Raw genomic sequence first — 20,041 nt, forward strand, 5'->3', positions numbered from 1 at the left:
TGTCTCCCTCCTCTATTAAACTAGAAGGCAATCCATTTGAATACATTTTATTTGAAACCCCAAAGTTTGATGGAAACTTTGATGTATGGGAAATAATGATGAGAGCTTTCCTAATGTCTGAGGGGATTGAAGTCTGGGAGTCAGTGATTAATGACAGCAAGATGGATGAAGAATCCATGGAGTATGATGCACAAGCAGCAAAACTAATCTTGGATGGACTCCCTGATTCTGTGAAGAGGAATCTAGGAAAATATACATCAGCAAAGGATATTTGGGACAGACTGCATGACCTTCATGCAAAGGGAGCACTGACCATGACAATGAGTCAAGAAGAAACTTATGAACCCATCATAGAAGCTGAGAATGAAAAGCTTGATCTCATCAAGCTTCAAGTAAAAGAAAGGGATGAAGAGCTTACCAAGCTTAAGAAGGAGCTTGATCAATGCAAGAAGAAACATCATGAAGAAGTCATATCCATGACAAATCAGCTGAATGAAGCAAAGAAGCAGGCAGATGTCTTGACAAGTCAACTTGAACAAAGGCACAAGAGAGTGAACAAGCTTGTAAAAGAGATTGGACAGTACAAGGTAGAGGTCTCCTCCCTTAAGTCCGAACTACAAGAAGCCAGGAGGCAAGCACAAGAAGCTGAGAAGAAAATGGAGAGCAGTCAAGCAGAAATCTCCAAAATGAAGTCTGATATTATCTCCTTCAAAGTAGTAGCAGCTGAAGCTACTCGTAGCAAAGAAGAAACTGAGGAACAACTTGCAAAGAAAAATAATGAGTGTGAAAGATTGGAAGAAGAGATTGTCCTCCTCAGGAAGAAGGTTGAAGGGATGAACAAGATCATGAAGAGCTCTCAAGCTCTGGATGACATGCTCAGCTATCACAGATCTCCATTTGATAAATCAGGACTTGGGTATGTAGGTGAATCCTCAAACAAGGATGAGGATGCTTTAAGCAAAGGAGATGTGAAGAAGCCAGAAAGAGATGGTGATGCTCCTAGTTCCAGCAAAGGCAAGGAGAAAAATGAAGGCATCAATAGAAGAAATCCTGCTCCAAGTAGAAAACCAGCTCCAAGAAGAAATGTAGCTGATGGCAAAAAGGCAAGAGGCAATGGTGATCATCAAAGGATCTCAAGGCAGCAAGGCTTCAGAAGTACATCAAGGAAATCTCCATCTCCCAGGTACCAAAGTTCATTTTATGGTTATTGTTATGCTTGCTCAAACTTTGGTCATATGGCAAAAGACTGTAGAGCATTTCATGGAGATAGATGTTGTGGTCTTCGACAACCTCCAAGGAACAATTTTAGAAGAAATCATGAAATGTCATTCATGAAAAATGTAGAATGTTTCAAGTGTCATAACATTGGGCATATGGCACGAGATTGTAACTTAACATGGGCTCCTATGCAAGCTAGACCCATGCAAAAGAAGAGAGTTACACAAGTATGGAGAAGAAAAGAAATACAGTGTGAAAGCCCCTTAAGCAACGCAGCTGATCTAAGTTTGTTTTGAGAAGAGTCTGCCAAAAGAAGACAAGCACACATTAAAGGGGAGCTTGTAATTTTTGTTTGCTGAACTGTATTAACAGTCATTTGTTGATGGAGGATGTATTGCAACGCAGCAGTTGCAAATGAAATCTTTGTTAATCCCTCTAAAAGGTAATATGCAGCAGTGATGAAATCAGCAATGTTTTTGCTTTGTGTTTATGCAATATGCACAGAAATGCATAAAGAATAAAAGATGGCAGCGCTGAAATGTAAAGAGCAGCAGCAAGATAAGAGAAAAATGCAAAGTATGGAGACCCTCACAGCAGTGGGAAGATAGAGCATAAGACAGCAGTTTGGAAATTTTTTGTGGAGCACATGGATTAGAATGAACAGCAGTTTGAATTTTTTTTTGGTGCACATGCATTGAAATGCATAGCAATGGAAGGTAGTTTCCTTCTATGTAATGTGAGAGAATATACTCACAGCAGAATGAGTGTAATGCATAGCAAATGAAATGTTTTGTATTGGGAATGAAAATGCAAAGCAGTGAGAAGAAAATGAGAAGAAGACAAAACGCAGCAGAGCGTAAATGCCCAGTGACTGAGAATGCAATGAAAATTTTCACACAGCAGTGAAAAATGTAATGTTTTTTTGTATGCAATGCAACATGCAAAGAAATACATAAAGAAAAACAGGGACAGCAGATTTTTAATGCACATGGACGAATGAGAATGTGTATGGCAGCAGAAAGCCAAAGGAATTGCAGCAGCAACACAACAGCAAGTGTATGGACAGCAGCAGCATGATGGCAAGATGGAGAAGCACACAGCAATGCAAATGTGAAAAATGCAACAGCAAGAAGTTTTGAACAGCAGCACATGCAAAAGAAATTTTCCTTACAACAGTAAAGGTAAATGTAATGAATTTGTTGTTCATTAAGTTGAAATGCAATATATGCAACAGCAGTGAGTGCAAGAAATGTTTACACACAGCAGTGTAAATTTGTAAATTGGGACAGTGTAATTGTTCCAGAAAAGACAGAGTATTTTGTCTTTGAAATGTGCAGAAGCAGTGCAAGCGTAGACACAGCAGTGTGGGATAGACACAGTAAAGAAGATGGCACAACTGTGCAGCAGAGAATATGCATCAGCATAAGAGAACAATGTAATGAGTTTGCACACACAGCAGTGCAATGATTGTTTGTTTTGGAACTGCACTTGAAACAGTCATTTGGTGAAACCCTCTGTTAAAGAGGAAGGTGCTTTTCAGCACATTGTCATTAGTGAATCCCTCTATCAAGAGGATGATGCTTTTCAGCATAGTCACAGGTGAATCCCTCTGTCAAGAGGAAGGTGCTCTTCAGCACATTGTTATGGTGAATCCCTCTGTCATGAGGAAGGTGCTCTTAAGCACAGTTTCAGGTTAATCCCTCTATTAAGAGGAAGACAACTTTGTTTGTTTGTGAACTGCATCAGAAGCAGTTGGTGAATCCCTCTATGCGAGGAAGATTAGTGAATCCCTCCATGTGAGGAAGTGTTTGGGTAAGATTGAAAGCCCAGCAGTTGAAATTAAAGGGGAGTGTTGAAATTTAATTTCAACTCCGTGCGTACCTCACCCAAAACCGCCAAAGCAAAACCGGAAACCTGCTTAACTTTCTCGGACCGCCTACCAGCGAAAAGATGTTTCCGTATATGCGACTCCGATGGAATATGGTGGCGCCACGTGTTTCTGACCTGACGTAACGCAACGTCACATTCTCGGGTGGTAAACCTCAGCAGTTGTATGCCTTCCGATATCAACCTCCGCCGTCCGATTGTCCTCTTCGTCCTCTGCCGTCGATCTCGGAAGCTGCTCCCCGCCTGCATCAAATCAAACTTGTTGCGTGAAGTAAAAGTCAAGTTTTGGGTTGACCATACCTGTTATTAATAAATTGTCATAGGTGTAGGTAATGGTTTTAAGTTTTATATACGGCGTGCATTTATTTTGTAGGTGATCATATGTATTAAAAAAACCCACGATAGTATAGAGTTCTGTGTGTTATATTTTTTATATTACGAGCCATGAAATATATGCTCGTTGTTTTTTTGTTAATTGAATCTGCAATGAAACACACTGCAGTGTGTAGAAAAGAACAGGGGGCCCGTGTGTAATTTTTTTTATGGAATTGACCATTGTAAATGGATCGATGGAGCAGTAAAAAAAAAAATGTGCTCTGTATTGTTTTAGTTACACACATGGGAGATATGTAAGAGCGCAGCAGCGAAAGAGAATAGTGTGAGCCAAATGAAAAGAGCTCGTGGGTTGAATCTTTTTGTGGAGCATTGTAAAATGATGGTGCAGTAAAAGGTGAAACACACAGCAGTGTGTAAAAAGACAAGAACAGGGTTGTAATGTTTTGTGTGGCACTTTTGTGAAACAGAGGTGTAAGAAAAACCATGTGTGGTTTTGCACAGAAGTGCATAAGGAAAATGGTGGAGCGCATTTGTATGCATATGTAAATTTTATTTTACAGCAGTAAAGTGTTTTTCACTGCAGTGAATGTAAAAGGGGATTTACAGCAGTAAACCCAGCACAGTAATTTCTCAGGTGAAAACAGAGTTTTGATGGGTGAAAGTAATTTTGGTGAATCCCTCTCAGCAAAGAGGATGAATGTTATTTCAGGCTTTATATTTTAATCAATAGAAATATTTTTATGGCTGTGTAATGGGCTGTTATGAGTATATTTGATTTAAAGCTTCCCTGTGCAAAAGGTCCTGGAACAGTGGAAACAGAGCATTGGCTCTGTGGTGTTTGTGTGTTTGGTTTTTGGTATTTTCCCCCATTTAAAAAAATTCCCAACATTTTTGTTAAAAAAGTTGAGAGCCAATAGATGTTGGAAGCAATCTAGCTGGTAGAACTGACTATACAAAATTTCAATGGGAAAACTTTGTGAGAACTGTTAATTTGAAAGAAGCAATCTAGCTGCTAGAACTGACTATACAAAATTTCGAGGGGAAAACTTTGTGAGAACTGTTAATTTGAAAGTCACAGCAGGTTTTTATTTATCTCTCTCTATTCATTTTATTTATTTTTAACTTCGAAGACATCTATGTCGCGTGGATGCCATATAACTTCTGAATAGAAAAACTGGGATCCATCAACCAAATTAAAATCCCACTGGGTGTGTGATTGTAAATCTCTGCTGTATTTCTATGCATTAATATAATCCCTTCGAGAATGTGATACATAGGAGTTGAAGCCATATCACATCTACACGATCATAAACTTTTAAAACAACTACGAAAAAAAAGAACTTAAATATTTTCCATCCATGTATGAAAATGAAAATTATTGATATTAAAGGGCTACGGGTATGAAGATTACTCACCGGGATGCTACTGGAAAATGTGAGATCCTTATGAAGTATTTTCGCAAATGTATTTTGCCTATTCTTTCCTCTAAATGGAGTGTGCCCATAAAGCAGTTCATACAACAAGATCCCTGGATTAAAAAATAAACAGGAATGTTCAGTTAAAAAACCACGAGTATATGTAATCACTAAGAAAATACACGAATGCAAATCAGGAATGTTCAGTTAAAACACCACGAGTATATGTAATCACTAAGAAAATACACGAATGCTTTATGATGCATAATATTTAAGAAATATAAAACAATAATATCACACGTATTCAAAATAATATATAGATTCTTAACTCATGGCAAGAGATTCACAAACAAAGATTTGGTTTTTTTTTTCCAAGCAAGAAAAAGACCTCTCTTTTGTTTTTTTTATTATATAAAACAGTACATAATTCAGAAAATTGGGCTTTTGTAGCCGCATTCTGCAAATATCCTAATCTATATTTGGCATACATGTATATAAAACCCCATATTCATCATACAGTTCATCAACACTATGTGGCACTAATGTGTATACAAAAAATTGAGGGTATCCATCATTATCTACTATGTACTGAAGGACGATGTAACTCAGTTTATATATGTACCATATACAAAAAAGGAATGAAAAAACATAATGATGCATACTTATCTCTTCTGGCAGCATCCTCCTTTCTTTTGTGATTGTAGAACGTGTTCAATGCCCTGGTAAGAATCTAAGATGAGATATCCAACATTTATAGTAAGTTTCCCCATCTTTATTTTGATGTACATTCTGTTTGGTGCATCCAGAAGACCCATTTTGGACATTTGATCTGCATTTTGGTTATGGTCCCATCCAATATGATGTATAGTGGAATCCTGAAAAGTGGACCATTGCTTTTCAATCAGACATAGCCAGCCTTGAAGTGTGTTCTGTTGAATCTTGTTTTTTCCCAGGATATGATCTATAATGATCCGGGAATCCCCAAAAAAGTGCATGTGAGGTATGTCCATGTATTTTGTGAACCAAAGTAAGCCCCACAATGCCATGGCTTCAGCTTTCATGTTCGTGCCCCATCCCGCATTCCAGTGTACCCAGTGCTCTTGTACTTCTGAGAACTTAATCCAAAAACCACAACCGCACATCCCTCCTTGGGATGCCCCATCAAAAAACCCCGCGGGGTATACTATGCATGGAACAACCCCCTTAACAGTCTTATCCTTGGGCATGTTGTTGTTATCATTATCGACGTTGATCCATTGAGTAATACGAGCTAGTACCTTATCTTCTTTTACCTTGACATTTTCAAAAATAATTTGGTTGCGCCACCTCCAAATCTCCCAGAAGACTCCTCCATCTGGAACATTGAACGCTCCACCAATTTAAACAGTCAAAAATATTAACATATTGCAAATATGGAATGCCCATATTAACATAAAAGTGTCTCCATATGCGAACCGAGCATGGACAATTCAAAAATAAATGATTGTTATCTTCCCCTTCATTCCAGCATAGATAGCAGATCCCCGACCCTTGTCGCTTTCTCTTTTGTAGGTTGTCCCAGGTAAGGTTTTTGTTTTTCCAGGTCAGCCAAAGGAACATGATGATCTTGGAGGGCAATTTCGTGCGCCAAAATTTGTAGAACTAGCATATCTCAGTGAGGTGAAGCTCTTGCGTGCAGAGGTTGTAATAGGTGTCTGCTACCTCAATCTCCCCGATCTTCTTCTTACCAGCCCATGTGACCTGGTCTCCTCTTCCATCATGACAGATACCAATGGATTTCATCATTGTTCTGATGCGTTCCCATTTAAGAGCCAATTGGCCAGACAATCCCAGCTCATTGGCCCTCTTCCAAATAGGTATGCAGCCAAGCCATTCCCGGATGACTTGGAAGAAAATACCTCTGCAATTGAAAATATGTAGTAAGTCAGCAGAAATGTATGTTCCCCTGCACATACCAAGGATCTGATCCCCTCCTATCATAATTCGATGTCCAATATCAAATAGCCAACATAGATTTTGAAGAAAAATATTTTTGATCTTGTTAAAACTAAGCCATATAGTCGACCCCATTGGGATGCCAATGGACCCCTGGCGCATCCAGAATACAAAGTCTTTGTCCTTAAGATATTTGAATCTTATCACTTTACCCCATATGCCCTCTCCAAATAAACCGCACCATAGAGACTTCAGCAGCAATGCCCATCCAAAGCGCCGAAGGTTTATATGCCCCATCCTCCGAGCTTTTTTGGTCTAGAAATGTTTTCCAATTTGACCAGGTGGTATTTAAAGTTTTGTGCAGCCCCAGACCAAATATATTGGGCCATAATGCGGTTCAGTGAGTTAATAATGAGCTGAGGAAGTCGATATAAATGAGCCCAATAGACCCCCAGTTGGGTGAGCACCGACTGAGTGAGAGTAATACATCCCCCCAATGAGAGGCACCTGAATTCCCAACCCCTGATTTTCTTGTGAAATCGATCGACCAGCCACATCCAGTCGTTGTTCCTGTACTTACAAGGCTTTAAGTGATATCCCAGATATTTCATGCCCACAGCCAGTGAATCTGTGCAGGCATGTTTTCCTTGCGACTTTTAAGTGCTTCACGATTGTCCTAAAACCATTGTTTTAAGATCCGACCGACTCGGAAATGACTCGGCCGAGTTGGTCTGAGCCAAAAAAAATTTCAACCTAGCAAAAAATTTGATTTAGTCGGCCGAGTTATGACTGACCCGGCTGAGTCATAGCATGACTCAGTCGAGTCAGTCATGACTCGGCCGACTTGGCCAAATTTGTAACTACTCGGCCGGGTAGCTGACAGTGGCCAGTGAACCATAAAAACACACCTTTTTTATTTATTTTTTAATTTTTCTTGGTGTGGGGGACTCCAAAGGGGTTTATGAATTAGTTTGCTGGTCTTTGGGGTCTATTCCCCTCTCCCAAATCCTAGTATTTGATCATATTGCCCTACTAAGGCTATGCTATTCATGGTAATGTTAAATTCTTAAAGTAAAAGTGACATTCTCCTTAATCTTCATTTTCATCCTTTTACTTAAATTTTTAACATTACCATGAAATGACTCAAGATGTTTGAGAGTGGTTCCGGCCTCATTGGATTACATATGGAGAAAGTAGAATTTTAGATTTCATTCAAAATCCAGCAGACTTATCGTTTTTTCAGGATTTCAGGATTGGGGGATTGCAATGTTTCCATTGAATTTTGTCATGTATTAGGGTATGGAACTTGTATTGAATCAAAAGCACCAATCCCTCTATGTACCTTGATGTTAGTGACATTGGTTTTTGAATTCCTCCGGAATTCGCTTCCAAACCGGGAGCTTCCAAAAATGTTGCTCCCACTCCCCGCTTTCGCTCCCGCTCCCAAGTAACACTGAGCCAGATGATGTTGGCAACTCTAGCAGTAGCTAGTAGTACTGGTCACAAAATTTTGTTGTAAAGGCCATTTCTAGCCTCCTTGGTTATGTGTGTTTTGATCTCTATATCATCATCGTGTATGTATTGGACAGTGCACTGGGTGCCATTTTAATATAATGGATATATTCATAAGCCTACTTTGATCATATATTGTCTTCTATCTATATTCTAATGCTGTGTGTTTGGAAACATGAATGAAAATCTTTAAAATTATGTGTTTTTATAAAAAATAAATATTTAATGTATTTTTTACAACGACCGAGTCATTGAAATCGAGCCGGCCGAATCGATACCAAGTGGGAGTTTTAAAACATTACCTAAAACCATTGATTTATAATTTCAAATAAACTTTTAATTTATTTGTGCATTTAATACAAATAGAATCCTATATGAAATCACAATTAAATAAAATAATCAATAGTCACAATTACGAGAGAAAATCTTGCGAAGAATATCAAGATTATATATATATATATATATATATATATATATATATATATATTCCATAAAATGGAAATTAAATCACTACAATATGAAAAGAAACAATGATAATATATTTAATCTTATCCAAATAATTTAATACATACATGATACTTCTAAATTCCTTAGACTTCCTATTATCCATCTATTCCTTTTTCACTCAATTCCAACTAGTATCAACCAATTTTAGTTGTAATAATGACAAAATTTACATTATAACAAAGTGCTACGTAGCCATGGAAATTGATTAAACACTGTCATACAAATCAATAGTAAGGAGATATTTGAACATTGATTAAAAAACAATAGTACCATTCACGAATGACAACTCTTGAAATCAAGTCACGTGACCAAGAAATTTGTCTATTTATGTTTGAGAAATTTCATATAAATAGCAACAAATTTTTAAGGTTTGCATTTTGGTTATTTATTTTTTTGAAGTATTTGTTAGAGATAACATACACTTAATTATACTTAGACTAGTGAGTGGAGTTATGCATGACATCCTCATTATTATCATCAAGAGATTACTCCATAAGTGCATGCATGAATTTTATTAATCTCCACTTGAATGAAACAATTAACTAATGATTGCATGGCCACTTAACTAGGATTAAGTGTTAGTTTTCTTCAGTGCATGTTCACATCTCTCTAGATTCACAGCTATGTTAGTTCAAACATGTAGAATATATTGCATTGAATTGTATTTTCACTTTTTCGTGCATGAATAGAATTAATTAATTTTTTCTCTTTCAATTTTCTTTCTTATTTCCTACTTGCAAGTTTTGTTCATTTTTTTCTAGCTAGATCCATTATGTGCAGGTCCAACTACAATTTGACTTGGTATCAGAGCCCATGGAAGCTAAGAAGAAAGAGCATCAACACTCTATTTGTAGGTATTGAATCTTGGAGCTGTAAAAATTCAATTTTCCACCTTCTACAATTCTGACGCTAAATAACTATTTCAAATGGAAGCCAAATATTCTACTTTAGTTCAGAAGTAGAGGTTCATATTGGATAGCCAAGCAACAACTCAAGTAGATGTTCGTATCAGATATCCATGCAACATAGATTGAACCAAATTTTGCAGTTGAAAAATCCAAATATTTCAACCGCATGGATGAGGCCTTTGGTCTCCCATGCTTAACAATTGTTCTAGAATTACTATTTCATATCGAAGCAAGCACCACTCCAAATGAAGTTTGGATCACACTGGAGACATTATTTGGAAAGCAGGATGAGATGTGGGGTCACATCCTTGAAAAAAAGCTCAACTCATTAGATCCATGTAGTTTTAAAAACATTCAATATTTCTTCACAAGGTTCAAAGTCTTATTCCTTTAGTTGAAATAATGCTGAATCAACAAATTCAAGCAAGAAAGCAAATTAATTCTTGCCATATTTTCAAAATTGGATCCAAAGTATGCCATATTTGTCTCCCCTTTTCACATAGTCAAGCTTGCAACATGAAGATGCACACACTTATGCTTTTATTGAGTCTCTCATACATGAGTAGGATAAGCTCACAAATATGGGAACATTGGAAAGTTCCAAATCTTATGCACTTGCTATGCATGAAAGGGGGAAGGCCGACTCAAAATCCAATCAACAATCCAAAGGCAAAGAAAACGAGAAAGAACTAGATCCAAGAAAGAGAGGTAATCCCAAACCTCCAGATTGTGAAAATTCTATTGCAGTTAATCTTGTTTTTATTCTCCTGTTAGAGTCGGTCTAGTAGCCCTCCACCAGAGATCAAAGCTCTTTGCATTCCATGATTAGGTGTCCCATCAGTGTGATCATGTTGCATTCCGTTAGGCATGCCATAACTCTGGTAGAGGAGTTTGTGTCTTTTATTCCCCTCCTGTTTGGCACTGCTGGTTCAGGTTTGCTTAAGTAAATAAAATCTTCAAAGGGTCATTCATCTTGTTTTAAATTTCAAGGTCTTAGGTCTAGGGTTGAGTCAATTTTTGTCTTGAGAGGTCATAAAGGACCAGCAGGCCAGAGGGATGTCCTTCATAAAACATCATTTCAATAATTCTCACTATTGTACAGTTAAATTATCACCTTGTTTTCAAAACTCTGTTTTTGAAAAACAAAGGTCATTATCTCGTTTTTGTAAAAATTGTAAAAATTTCAAATTCTCCAAATGTTGAAACGAAGCCTTGGTCTCCTTTGCCAAAGCATCTTAGAAGCCATCCCTGCATAAATTTTCAGAAGAAATCATCATTTCAACCAATTTTTTTCAAAAAAAGGAAACCAAAAGTCAGAGCCAATTAATTCAAAAAGTGTCAACACTCAAACATTATAAAGTGGGTTTTGAGCAAATAAAAATCTAAAGGGAGCCTATAAAAGCACATCACTCTTCATTACCAACTCATTTGCCTTTCACAAGCCAAGTGAATCCTTGCAAAGGTGATTTCAAGAGTCATTGAGCAAATTGGGCAGTTTCAGGGGCGCGCTACGCATCAGGGTGGGCGCGTTACGCGTTAGAGGCGCGCTACGCATCAGCACGATTTTCTCAGTGTAATTTTGTTCAGGCGCTATGCACCAGAGGGGCGCTACGCGTTGGGCAAGGCGCGCTACGCGTTGGGTTTTTCGCCCAATAAACTGCCAGCAAGCTACCAAATCCTCTTTTCTCTCAAGCAAATTTCAGGTAGGCCTCTCCTCCATGGCTAGTTTTGGTTTTGCAAGATAAATGAGAAATTAATATGTTAAAATGCCATGAAAATGAGAAGTTAAAACCCTACATTGCTGTGGAAGATTTAAAGACTTAATGGTGCTAGGGTTTCAAAATATTTTGCTGTCCAAGGTTGCCCATTTTTTATCCCTCTTTTCCCTCATCTTCATCAACATTCTCCTTCAAATTTTCCCATAAAATTTTATAATATTGCTCTCTAAAATCCCTAAAACCTACTAAATTCCCAAACCCTACTTCACCTTAAAGTCCCACAATATTATGATTTCCCATGTTGCCTTCCCTAAATTCCTTATTTTTGTTTATTGTCCCTAATTCCCTCATGTTCCCCTATCCCTAACAATCCCCTTGTATTTATGTCCCCTTGGTGACAACATTTGAAAAAGTCAAACAACAGTTAATTGGGTGCAAAGTCAGCAATACATTTCAGCCATCTTGCCTTCAAAACCATGTCAGAAACTGAATCAAATTATGAGCAGAGTTATGACAATGATTCAACACCGGAAGTAGAAGTGCCAAGGAGGCATCACAAGGGTGGTAAAGGTGGTCGGCATGTCAGGGAGGAGCCCACTTCTTTGGCTCATTTGCAAGCTTGTCCACTTGCAATGACATGTTTTCAGTATCAATCATGCTTTGGATATTGTGAGCGGATCTCACAAGTTCAACATCACAGAGAACTAGTCCGCTTGTTTGTCCTACATTTACACAATGGTCATGTGAACCTTGCAGGAGTGGACTTCACCCTATCACCCGAAATTGTTGCTCAAGCCACCGGGATACCAAATGTTGGGGAGGAGTGGAACAAGCGCCAACAGCTAGACAGATCTCATTATCAACCATATATCAAACCCGGGTGTATGAGACACCTAACTGCTGTTTTTCCCTTCAGATTCCTAAGGGATGAGTATGCACCCTTGATGAGGCTCATTATGCGCTATTTCACTTGTGAGGGTATATTTTCACGTTTATATTCGTACCATATCTGTATGTTGATGCATTTCACCCGGGTACGAATGATGAACATTCCATTTTTCATGTGCCGAAATATAGAGAGGATGGTGCCCTTAGTGCAAAGGAAGAACCCCGCACAGCAACACAAGAGTATATATCATTATGCATTAATCGAGATCATAGTGATGCATCAGTTGGCACAGCAGGGTATTGCTTGGGAGGATTTCATATCTCACGACTTCTTCACGGTGCCACAGCCACCCCCTGAGATTGTCCATGATGAGGGAGGGCCTTCACATCAGTTTCACATTCCAGAGCCCGAGCATGTCAGCACTCCAGCATGTGTTACATATCAGAGAGGCCACAGGGGCTTATTTACATCTGCACGGAGAGTATTATCTCCACACCAGGTGGAAGGAGTCTCGCCTTCTTCGTCAGCACAGCGAGTGTTATCTCCACATCAGGTGGAAGGGGCCTCGCTTTCGACAGCAGCACAGGTACAGGAGAAAGGCAAGCAGCCCATGATTGATGAGGGACCATCAGGTGATCCGGACATAGACATTATTGACTTTGACATCAGTTCTCCTAGCTCGGAGCTAAAGGAGATCATTCAGCAACAAAAGGCTGAAAATCACTTGTTGCAGCAGAAGTTGGAAATGGCAAATTGGACAATCAACTACTTAGAGTAGCGCAACAAACAGTTAGAGGATGAACACACTCTTGATGAGTTGCGGAGGATCCGAGAAGACCGGAACTTGGCTCGCAAGAGACCCGGTGATTTGACACCTATTGAGCAAGGGTCTATGCTCATTCGGGTGAACACTCATTTAGAGAAGTTGCTAGCCAAGGCAAACAGGGACAAATATATGCTCCGCCACATGAAGAATCATTATTGGGCTCGCATGCATGTGTGCAAAGCGAAAATGAAGGTACTCAAAGGACAATTGGCCAAGGAACTAAAACGGAGGAAAAGGCCCGATCCACTTCAGATTTTGGTTGAAGCCTCCTTGAAGGAGCATGGTGCTCAATGATACACCCCCAGCTCAAAATTCAGAAAATTTGGAGCAATTTTGATTTTTTTTTGCTAAAAATAGCTTTTTGCCCTCAACGCATAGCGCGCTGCGCGCTACCCTGAAGATGGGGAGGTCCATTTCACAAAAACTCTGCATTTTTGGATTTATCATGACAAATTACACTTGCTTAGCCACTGCCAAGACATTTCATTGAGGTTTGGGCCCCCAAAAGGTCAAAAAACAAGCAAAAAATGACCTTCTGCCACTTTTTGGACACACAGGAAGCAGTCTTGGGAGATTGCATTTTTGGAGGGGCAAATGGGCACCAAATTGAGAAATTCCACTTGGGCTGGAGAGTAGACATCTAGAACTTTCCAACAAGCCCACTTGAGCCTCATTTGGATGCCAGGAAGTGCCCCAAAGGTGGGCTCAAAGGCGCGCTACGCGTTGAGAAATGACGCACTACGTATCAGGGAAATTTGCCAGTTTTTCATTTACAGCTCAGGACAACGCAGCTTTTGACTAGTTTTGACTTTTCATGGGATTTTTCACCCTCTTTGATGTAACTAATGTATTTTCATGATGACATGACACTTTTTTACCTATTCTAGAAGATTCATTCGTAAAATAGCAAAAAATTAATGAATGAATTGGTTTCCTAACTTATAGAAGCAAGTTGTTTTGATTGCCTAGATTGTAGTGCTTAGTTTAGAATTGGTTGAAACAGCTCCTAGGATGATGAGCTCGATCCCTAGAGGCAAGGAAATGTGTTAGCTTGCCTATATTATGTACTTTCTTAGTCATTTTCATGGTTGGACTCTTGAGGGATAAGCTTAGACTGTATTACTCTTTGTATCTCTGCAATTTTGGCAAAGGAAAGACCAGGGTTTTGCAGCACTATTTGGGATTCTTGTGGTGATTTGTGTTGATGGTGTGTTTCTCTCATGTACTTGTAAGTTTGTTATGTGTATCATTTTCCTACTCTTCTCTTCTGCAAATTAAGTAAATGAAGTGTTAAGGTAGAATTCATGGTTTCTATGCTCTGCCTTTAAGTTTGCTTAATATCTATGTTTTCATCTGTTTAAGGAGAACTCCTGATGGTTTCTTGCTCTCCTTAGCTCCTCACCAGTCATACCTATCCATTCACTTCCTTCAAAGGCATCAAGACAATCTCCTACCTTGCCCCAAAAAGACCTCTGCAAAAACTCTGTCTCATCCCCGCACCCAAAATTGTTGTGCTCAGGTTTCCAACAAAACCCTAAAAATTTGAAATCAAACTTTCCCTATCAGTTTACTAGCCTAAAATCAATGTTCTTTATTGGTCATCTCAGCCTTTGAAAACCTTTTGCCGAGATAGACTCGGAGATAGCCCTCTCTTGTTCTCGTAGGGCTAGCTACGAGGCTAAGTGGTTTGATGTTGCCTTGGATTCTGCCTTCCTCAGCCTGAGGCAAATTCGAGTGCTAACATCTCCTACATTTAAAACATATTATTTGTCCTAGCAGATTATTTACTGCAAATAACGAATAAAACATAACTGCAAATTTCACCAATTAAATAAGCTATGGAAACTCTGACAGAAAACTTGAGAAAACCAATCACACAATGGACACAATATTTTTGGACAAAAAGTCCCTAGAAAAACCCCAAATGGAAAACCACTTTTTTTAGATCCGAGGGTTTTATTATTTATCTTTAGCAAATTCTGTAATTTAGAAATATTACAACTGTTTTCTAAACCATGGCAAAGCTCCAACAAAAATATTACTTTAGCTCCACAGGTTGTTCTGACCACTAGAAGACACGTGACCTCCTTATGCAATTTGACACGACCTTTCTTGCAATTGGCACTACTATTCCTACAATCTGCATTTTCTGCTATCAAACTTATTGTCGCACAAAGTGTCTAGGCACCGCGACAACACTCAGAGTAAGGGCTGCCACTCTTAATCCTTACTCACTCCATTTAGACTCTCTCCTAGACAAGTCAAGGGGAGTAGTCCCTAAGGTGAATGGATGGGGTTAACCTGTGAAACATAGGCTCTAGGAGATTTTAATGCTGGACAACTTGATGAATTTAAATGAATCTCGATTAACTCAGATGAATAGATTAAACGCTAATGTAACCAAGACATGACCACGAAATAGAAACAATTATAGACCAGTGCCTTTATTTTCAATTAACCGCACATAAAGTAAGAAAACAAGTTATCCAGGACAATTTTCCAATATGCGATGAATAGTGACAATCATGAATGATCAATATAAATGCCCAAAGATGCAATATGCAAGATATTCTAGATTTAAAATAATTTTCATTAACTGCCCAGATCTAAATTCAATTAACTTTCTCCAATAGTCAATATGATTTAAAATGTTTATAGCATCTTGACCATAGAGAAATATAAATAATGCATTCAATCACCAAATAATACTAAGGAACTTTAGGTTTAAATTTTCAATTATCCTTAGGCAAAAATAAAGAATAAAAACAAGTCAAGGGGTTAATAAATCGAATTTTTAAGCACAAATCCCTTTATTTGTTTTAACTCCTTATTTCTCACATCACCAAGAGTTTAGATTTTTAAATTGTTTTAAATTTTTTTAATTTTTAGGATTCATATATTTTTCAAAATTTTTATATTTTTTGAATTTAGGTAAAAAGAAAAAAAGAGGTAACAAAAAAAAAAAATTAAAATCAAATGTCACAAAGAAAAGAAAGAAAAACTTTTTAATTGTTTTTTAAAGATTTTAGATTTTTTAATATTTTAGATTCTTAAGTTTTAGAATTTTAAATAAAAAATAAAAAAATCATAAAGTACAAAATAAAAATGAAATGAAAAAAAAAAAATCCCTAACTCCTACAAATATACAAATACAAATGGACTAACTAAATTAAACAAGACCTAGGCCTAATCGAATACACAAATAAAAGAAGCAACCTAAACTAACCCATATAGTACATGAGATAAAGAAAAGAAAATTCGAATGTTTTTGTTTCGTGCTTGTGCAAGTCAACAGAGAGATGCTCGAGGATGGTGGAAGGAGAACGTGAAGGGTTGGATCAAAGCAATGAGAGGACTGTGAGAGGAAATAAGGGATTGCGATGAAGGATAACACAGGAGTTCAGAGGTCTGAGGACGGAGGGAGCTGCAATGATGGGTGAGGGAAAGGGACAGTACAGGCAGCAGAAAGGAGGGTGAGGGAAAGATCGTGGCTGCGGAGATAGAAAACTGCGGGTTCAGTTGTGGATGGGAAGTGTGGAGGGAAGAGGATCGAAGGGGAGAATGGAGATGGAGTTCACGTGGAGAGGGAGCTGCACTGCAGGGGTTAGGCAGTGAAAGACAAGGGAGGAGCAGAGATGAAGGGCTATGGAAAGGGGTGCCAGAAATGCGGAATGAGATGGTAGTTCGATAGGGGGAGGTTGTACTGCAGTTATGGCAGTGTGGAGCAGGAAGCAGGCTGCGAGCCAGAGAAATCCACAGGTCTTGAAAGACAACCTTGGAGCCCTAAAAAGAAACGAAAATGGCTGTGGACCTCTCCTTAAAAAACAAATTTCAAAATTTATGTCTAGAAAATATGCAAAAAGAAACCCCAGGCAACAGACAAAATGGTGGCCCAAGAACCCAAGAGAACACTCCAAAAATCTCTGATTAAAATGTTAAAATCTTTTGCTTCAGATTTGTTAATGAAACCTTTGCAAAATTTCCAGATCTGAAAATAAAAAATAAATAAATTTAAACCCTTGGACTGCAAAATGTCTGAATAATGTCCTTGGAAAATGATTTTGACAGACACTAGAGATCAAGATCTTACCATCCAGGGCCTAGATCTGGAATCTACAGAGCTTTCTTCTTTAGATTTGTAGCTTCAAGACAACAATAAAACACTCAAACGATATGTACAATGACCCAAAAAACTAAACCCAGAAAACCCAAGTCAGAAAACTGAAAATAATTACATATCTATGTACATGAATGATAGATCTATCAGATCTAGGGAGTGTGAGTCCGACTCTGCTCCCAGATTTGATAATCTGAGGCTCTCAACAACGAAATTTATCGTTTTAGCACATAAAAAATTTAATTTTTTTAAAGTTTAAAGGAGTTGCTGAGCTCAAAACCCTTCATGCATCACCCATAAAAATATCTTATGATAAGCTTGGGATCAAATTTAAGCTGGGCTCTTCAGAAAACACGGATCGGGAGTTGGCTGGTCAAACTGAAAACTTCCCCGAATGCCTTATGATCTAAAAATCAAGACTTTCTTGCAAAACCCAATTCAACCATCAACATGGAGCGAGAAAACGATAAAAAAAATAAGATAAATAAAGATACAAAATATTATATTCAAAACTTAAATTATCATTCAAACCCCAACAACTGAGCGAAATACCTGTACTCAAATCACTCTTCAGAAAGCTATCATCAATGGCTAAAATGAAATCTATGCATGAAAATGACACATCTTACAATATTTCCACAAACAATAACACCAGTAGAAATTAAACCCAAATTATTTCTTTATTGCTCATAAAAAGATTACAAGAGAGCTTTTCGCTTAGCACACGATCAAAGATCGGATGAATTGACTGACAAATGACCTCCTATTTAAAGATAAATCCTCCAAAAGCTAGTTTGAGTGATCCTCATCAAAGAAATCTCAACCGTTGATGAGGATCAAAATTCCTTTTAATCTCATCTGTCGAAATTTTAAATTCTTGAGAAAATTCAAAATTTTCAATTAAATGCATTTCAATTAATTCAAAAATTAAATTTTTGAATTAATTTCCTCAAAATTTTGACTTTGACTTAACCCCAGGGACCAAAGGCTTAAAATTTAGCAAAATAATTAATTTACCTTAGTCCCTAGACCTCTTAAAATTTAATTTTTAAGGACCGATGAATTTTGCCTTCGGAGAATTTAAATTTAACTAGGACCTAGAATTAATTAAATTTTTGGTTTAGGATTTTAATTAATTTTAGCTAGAAAATTTAATTAATTAACCTATGCGGGGATAAACTATTTTTCCAACTCTCAAGACACTTTACATCATGATTTTTACATTTTTTACATCTCAAGGGGGAAAACACATTTGCAAAAGGCCCTCACAGACTACCCAATTCTGCGACACAAATATAATCTAGCAGACCAAGCAATTTGTAATTAAATAACCTAAGCAAATAGTTAGGATTATTCCCAAATCACTTTTACATAGACTCGATCTAGAACAGTAGGACTCCCCTAAGATCTCAGTGACAAAATCCATTCCGACTTTGGGGTAAGGTTGAAGGAAAACTTTGCCAACCATCCGAGAATGGATCAGTGAGACAAAAAACCTTCCGGAATGTAGATCATCACCAGAAAAGTAGGTTTACCTATGGAATTACATACACGACATGGATCTGCTGAGATTATTTACATTTTACACATGCAAAAAGGGTTTACAATATAACATGATGATCAGGTTGATGATGATAGTTGGACGACACGAACACATTGATCAAGCGTTATCCCTTTTGCGAAAAAAGGGGGTGTACTGCTATGTGTTGTTAACATGTAGTGGTCAACAAAACTGATTTCCTGCAATTCGCTCTGCAACTAGAAATTTCAATCTGCTACACTGACAAGTCGTATGGCCTCTCGTGGAAATCTTGTATGACCTCTCCTAGAAATCTCGACCTCTATATGTAGAATAACTTTGGGAGATTTCCTCCGCTTGATCTCAAAAAATGGAAGAATACCGATGAAAGAAACTTCTGAAATATCTACTGCTTCAACTGTTATTGAAACCCTCACTGGTGTCAAACCCCACACTATCACTGCACCCTATTCATTGCAATGAATTGATCTTCAATACTGCCCATTGATTTCGTTTATAATCTTTCATTGAGAAATCAACGATGAAGATCTAGATCTGAAATGGTCTAATCAAAGGCTAAGATCACTTAGAAACTTTACTAGAAGTCTCTAGAAAAAAATCGACCATGTCTCAATTATTACTAATTAATTAATATATTTCCCTAAGTTAAAACTTAGGAAAGTAATTAAATCTGATTAGTTAATTTAATTAAGAAATTTACATTCAAAAGAATAACTTGGGCTTGGATATATTTTTGGCTCTTATGTTCCTAGCTTCATTGACACCACTTGAGGCTAGAACACCTATCCGATTTGCATCAACCAACATACTCTCTTAGCGAGGAAGGTGTTCTACATTCAACAACATCATGCTCCATGCTTACATCTGGAACACAAGTCTCCTTGAGTACCACATGGCCCATTTCACTATGCCACAACTCTCCCGGATTGCTACTGAAAGCGATGAGTGCAAACTCATCCTCCATGATCCGTCTAGAAATCTCATTTGCAACTGTTGTTGCCTCCTTCTCGCCATTATTGTCACCTTTATTCTTATGCAGGAAATTGTTGTAGTAACGGCCAAACTTGTGATAGCCATAACACTTGATCTTCAACATGTCCTTTTCCTCCTTGGAGTTGGACCCTTTGTTGGATCCCTTCTTTGCTTTTCCTTTGTTCACTAAAGCAACATTCTCGCTATCATATCCCTTAAGCTTAGAACTAATTCTACTACCATTGTTTCCTTTTACAAGGT

At 37.9% G+C, this 20,041-nt stretch overlaps 1 protein-coding gene across 2 annotated transcripts in view; it reads right to left on the minus strand.

Annotated features, from left to right (window-relative positions):
• Positions 1 to 20,041, minus strand: part of LOC149155683 (phototropin-2-like) — a 523,795-nt gene that overhangs the window by 43,684 nt on the left and 460,070 nt on the right. For both annotated transcript variants that reach the window (XM_089445926.1, XM_089445925.1), the window contains exon 21: positions 4,857 to 4,969. In XM_089445926.1, the coding sequence (XP_089302052.1) occupies positions 4,857 to 4,969 (113 nt within the window). The remainder of the gene's footprint in view (positions 1 to 4,856; positions 4,970 to 20,041) is intronic.

The sequence above is a fragment of the Pinus tabuliformis genome, chromosome 9, assembly GCF_031772625.1.
Source record: "Pinus tabuliformis cultivar Carrire ecotype Pingquan chromosome 9, CPIR1, whole genome shotgun sequence".
Classification (NCBI taxonomy): domain Eukaryota; kingdom Viridiplantae; phylum Streptophyta; class Pinopsida; order Pinales; family Pinaceae; genus Pinus; species Pinus tabuliformis.